This window comes from Arachis ipaensis, chromosome B06 (assembly GCF_000816755.2).
Source record: "Arachis ipaensis cultivar K30076 chromosome B06, Araip1.1, whole genome shotgun sequence".
NCBI lineage: Eukaryota > Viridiplantae > Streptophyta > Magnoliopsida > Fabales > Fabaceae > Arachis > Arachis ipaensis.
Window position 1 is genome coordinate 2,285,584 of NC_029790.2, and position 5,891 is coordinate 2,291,474.

General features: G+C 30.4%; 1 protein-coding gene across 1 annotated transcript; it reads left to right on the forward strand.

Moving 5' to 3' along the window:
- LOC107647928 (protein FANTASTIC FOUR 2) lies at positions 384 to 2,763 on the forward strand. Its single transcript, XM_016351978.2, has one exon. The coding sequence runs from the start codon at positions 603 to 605 to the stop codon at positions 1,431 to 1,433; it is 831 nt and encodes a 276-aa protein (XP_016207464.1). The 5' UTR covers positions 384 to 602; the 3' UTR covers positions 1,434 to 2,763.

The following is a 5,891-nucleotide window of genomic DNA, read 5'->3' on the forward strand; positions in this document are numbered from 1 at the left end:
ATAAATTAATTATATCTCTAACTATTTTTTATATGGTTTAATTTTTCAATTGAGTCTTCAAATTTTGAAAATTTATTGAAGCCGTTCAATTTTGTGAAGGTACTGAGTAAGTAGACATTATCTAAGACTCAAACAACTAACTTTAACAGTGACTTAATTTAAAAGTTCACCCCTAAGCAATTATGTAACCAACAAACCAAGTCTCATTGCTTTATTGCTTTTGTTATCTTTATAATAAGATGGGAGTATGATAGTAAATTACATACGAGCAATGATACATATAATTTGTTCATTTTTAATACATTTATTATGTATTTATTAAAATAAATTAAAAGATTTAAAAATTTCAACAAATAATAATTTAAAAATTAAAGTATGGAAAACAAATTGCTTGTTATGATTCACTATCTAGTTGTTGGGGACCCTCTATCCACAACCACAAGGTAGGTTCACCGTTGCTGAACTATATATATATATACCATCCACTTTTCACTACTCAATCCTCATTCATTTTTCTTCACTTCACTGAAACTCATACCACTTCCTCTGTTTTCCCCTGTTTTCTTTTTTTTTTCACCATTATTTTAAAAAAGAGAAAAAGAATGTCATCGTTAAGCGTGTGTCAAGGGTTACAATCATGTCTTGAACCCCGTGTGATTGAGCCACGTGTCATTAGGCTGAAATTGGCTCCACCAGGTTCCAAAATTGCTCCTCCACCCTCGGAATCCGAGTCCCACCAACAAGAACAACCTGATGAGAAAAAGGACATGGCTGCTGGCAGTGGTGACTGGAGTTTCCTTCAAGCACTCTCACACCACCCTACTTCTCAATGTAATGATCATAATAACGATGACAAAGTTTATGTTCATCCAACAGTTAAACGCTCCTCTTCAATGCTCAGTGCTAAGAGCTTAGAAATGTGCACTGAAAGCCTCGGAAGCGAAACAGGTAGCGATCAAAATTCTCTCTTCATCTCTGAGATTCACGAGACTCATCAGAGTAGTAACACAACTTTGATAAAGCATAGAAAGAGATCGCCTCACGGCCGCGGGGCTCGAAGCTTTCCACCGCCTCTTACTTCCATCACTCATCTAATGCCTCACCGCCATGACGGCAGGCTCGTCTTGGAAGCCGTCGCCGTCGCTTCTCCTCCTCCGGAGAGTGGCGCTTACTTTCACGCTGAACGCAGCCATGGCAGGCTCAGGCTTCGGCTTTCCCTCCCCGAGGAGAGTGAAAGCGAAGAGGAAAAAGATAAAGACGACAAAGATGAAGAAGAAGATGAAGAAGAGTCTGTAGAGAATAGTGTGGAGGAGGGAGTAGTGAGAAAGTTTGGGAGAGGCATGAGTAATGGCGGCAGGTGCAAGGAAGGCGGGAATCCAAACTTTTTTGGTGCTGATTCCTTCTTTGATCTCATCAGGACAAGTATAGTATAGTATAGTACAATAATATTATTTCTATTCTCTCATCTATCTTAGGATTGGTTAGCTCCTTCATTTTTTTCTGAATCTTCTAATTGGTAGTTATTATAGTTATTAGTTACTGTTAGTTCCTGTTGCTCTTGCTCACTATCGTCCTTCTATATCTATGTATTATAAATTGCTTCCTTTCATAACTATAAAAACTTTGATTTGCTAATGCCAACACATACATACACTAGACATTAAAACAAGGATATTTAATTTCTGAGTAAATAAATAAAATAAAAGTTTTAGTTGTTCAAAATAGTAGTAGAGCCAGCTAGCTAGCACTAAAACGCAATTATAACTAAGTAACTAACTACCTTGAAGAATGAAATTAAATATGAGTAGTTGTGTATATAGTATCAGCAATAACATGAAAGATAAGTGATGAATCATCACTACTCACGCGTTTGATGTTTGGAACGGATGAAATGAAATGATGTATTCCTTCCTTCATTCCTTGCTTCCCCTACATCAATGTCAGTTAACAACATGGGTGGTGGTGGGCTTGGAATCTAGCAAGCTAGCTCATCATGGGGATCTTCTAGCTATCAAAGTGCATGGCTACTTAATGTGGTAATAAATCAAAACGGGGGTCACTTGAAAAAAGTAGAATTGTTACACGTACACTCATGCATCATCATCCAATAGAAATCAAACCTAAAAGTCTAAAACCCCAAGTTGTGGTGTTTGTGTACGGACACAGTACCAAGCAATGCCCAGTAACTATCAAAAAGGAGAATAGGGTCCCCAAAAAACACTGTAACATGGACTCATTTCATCACCTAGGTATCACCCATGTGCTTCCCCTTATCCACCAATCATGTTACCAACACACACATCGCAAATTGGAAAAAAATATTATCTATCATGACCCTACTACTCCCTTCCCTTTATTAAAGAATGGTATATTCTTCTATCACATCCTATGGTGTCACCTTTTATAATTTGAATTTAATTTTCAATCAAAAGCTCTCTTCAACTACATGATTGGTAATTAAGAAGTTGGGTGTGGGATTCTTTAAGAGAGGGAGGAATCGAAGGCAGTGACAAATCGTGGAGTGTGGCCAACCAGAAGTTAACTAAATTTGTTGAGAGGGAAGAAACTACTATATAAGCAATGACAGTGAAACGAAACTTTCAACCATTCACATGCATGCAAGAGGTTTTTGGTCCCTAACATCATGTGCTTTTTGGAACCTTAGTTGTAAGGTATATAGCCTCTTTATTAGGCACATATTCTCTCACCATATCATTTCACGGTAAGAAAAATCTTCCCGAGCAAATCAGCATGTCCCTTAATTTTAATGTCACATGGAGGGGGTAGTAGTGTAGTATAGTACTAATGTTAATATCTTCAAATCCTGGTTCAAAGCTGAAAGAGATGCTTTTCTTCTTTTCTTGAGTTGGTTTTTTAATTTCTCTTGTTTTTTAATTATTCGATAAAAGAGATATAGATACATGGTATTTTCCATGAAAATGCTGCTTAAGTAACGTTATATTGAAGAAAAAAAAATTATGTGTATACAATAACTACTAAATCAATTATTATTATTATAATAAAATTAATATTAAAATATAAAATATATACTAAAAATATATAAAATAATACATATATTTATACATAAATACATAATATTAATTTAGTAATTAATGTTTAATATGCACATAATGTTTTTGTTATAACCAGCTAGTGCTTGGATTGATAAATGAAGAGCTGTTTTACTTGAAGTCTTACATTCACTAAGTGGCTAAAAAAAATTTGATATGGAAACAAAATGAGTGATATACTTTAATATGGTAATTTTTGGTGTTTTTTAAAATTGTGGGAGTACAGACCCTCCGATTTGTGTTTAAAAAGTTGAAAAAAATTCAGAGTACACAAATCAGAGGGTCCGATTTGTGTTAAAAAATTGAAAAAACTCAAAGTACACAACTCAGACCATGCGAGTTCTTTGGTCATTAAATTTTGCTTCACAAATCGCATGGTCCAATTTGCAACTGATGGAATTTGAAATCTGAAACGTGGAATTCGGACCCTCCGTTTTTTTTGTTCTGGGTAATTTTTTTTTTACATTTTAAGGGACACAACTAGCAGGGTCCGAGTTCTGCTTCCTCTGATCCCACAACGAAGTGAAGCATCCCTCCTCCTCGTACGCGAGTCCAACACTTCCTTTGCTTCCATATTCAAATTAAATTTCCTCACTAAGTTTATTCATTTATTTATTTACGAAAAATAGAAAATAATAGGAGACTATTAGAATTTATTTTTTGATCATCACTTAGCTGTCAACTCAATTCTTTTAGTTTAATTTTTTTTAGTCTAATAATTCAATAACATATTTTATTAATTTTTAATGCATTTTAATATTTTTGTTTAAATTATATACAACAATTAAAATATTTTTCTTGATTTTAATTAAACTAATTACATTTTTTAAATTAATTCCAAAATTCACTCTAGAGCTTAACTTATAAATTGTATTCTATGCATATGAGAATTTTTTGAAATCATTGCTAAACAAAAGAGTACTTTTTTAGATTCTCAAAATAGATAAAAATATCCATAACGTACAGACAGACCCACTAAGTTATACGGATAAAATAGATACAGATTTGATTGATGGAACATCAGTTACAGATTTCATTACGAAAATAGTTAAAATACTATTCTTATCGTACACTACTTCCTATTAAATTCCAAATTCATTAATATTTTATGAGTAGTATAACTTAGGGATCATCTATCAATCAACCTATTTTAGAATTTAACTTATAAATTATATTTTATATATCTAAGAATTTTTTAAAATTATTATTAAATAAAATAGTATTTTTTGTAGATTCTTTAAAGGAATAAAAAGATGGTTGACCCTACAAATTTAAAATACTGAAAACCAATTTGATTGATGAAACAGCAGTTACAGATTTTAAATACTGAGGACTGAATACTAAAAATAGTTTTTTTTTTGTGACTGAATACTAAAAATAGTTAAAAGACTATTCTAGATTCTCAAAATAGATAAAAATACAACTGATAGTACAATTTCTAAATTATAATGAATATTGATAAAACAGTTAGTCAATTTACAGAACTCATTGGTCAAACACTACATTATTCTTATGTACACTTCTTACTATTAAACCTCAAATTCATTAATATTTTATGAGTAGTATAACTTAGAGATCATCAATCAATGTAATACACACTACCAGATAAATATTATTGTGTGAGTTTTTATTCACAGACAGTGATTATTGAATAATAAAGTAAAACATTATAATTAATTTGATGTATTAAAATAAATCCAAACTTGAATATTTTTTATAGAAAAAAATTTACCTAAAAAATTATTTTGACAGAAATACTTGAAATTTTGGTGAATACAGATGTTAGATATTGAGAAAATTTGAAAGGATAAGGTGCAATTACAATAACTTCAATACTTTGTAAGTCAGTATTGCAATTATGTCAAACCTCTTATCATACTTTCTTTTTTCAATAAAAAACTGTTTCTCATATTTAGCTTTTGAAATCATTGCTCCATTATTGTTAATGATTGTTTGATTAATTAATATAAATATTACAATAAATTTGTCTTAATTACTTTAAGATTTTATTAACATGTGTTTTAAGAAAATATTTTAAGGATATTATAAAAAAATAATCTATTAAAATTTATTAAAAAGATAAATACTTTTATATTTTTAAAGCATTAAATGCATAAAAAATTTTAAACTTTTTTGGTATTATTCTCTTAAAATGTACTCTTACGACACAAGAAAACTAAATCCATCACTTTATATTCACTTTCCATGTATTTTTTTTAATTTTTTTAAACAAATCCATATATAGGTGTAATTATATATAATAACGAATATGTATTTTATTTAGATAGTATATAATATATATATTATTTTAGAAAATGTATAAAACGAAACAATGTATAATTTAGATAATATATAGTATATATATTATTTCTGACACGTGAGTGAACATCAGAGACTATAAATAATGTGATTAAATATTAAAGAAATTCCATTTGTCTCTTAATCTTCTTAGAAAGAAAGAAAGAATGATCATCAACCATGATTTTTGAAGTCGGCATCAACCTAGGTATATTAACTATTAGTTTCTCCGTGCCGTTCGATATTGGCGGCAGAGGAGCTATCATTGGTGGGTATATATGTGGCTTAACTACTANCATTTTGAGATTTTAATTAATTCAATTATATTTTTTAAATTATTTTAGAGTAGATAACCAATCTCAAAGATCCACTCCAAAACTTAACTTATGTTGTTCGAAATCATTATAAAATAAAAGAGTACTTTTTTATATATTCTCAAAATGGATAAAAATATGACTGAATGCAGACTCTAATTTGTATATTCTAAATATGGATAAAAATATCGCTGAACTCAGACCCTAA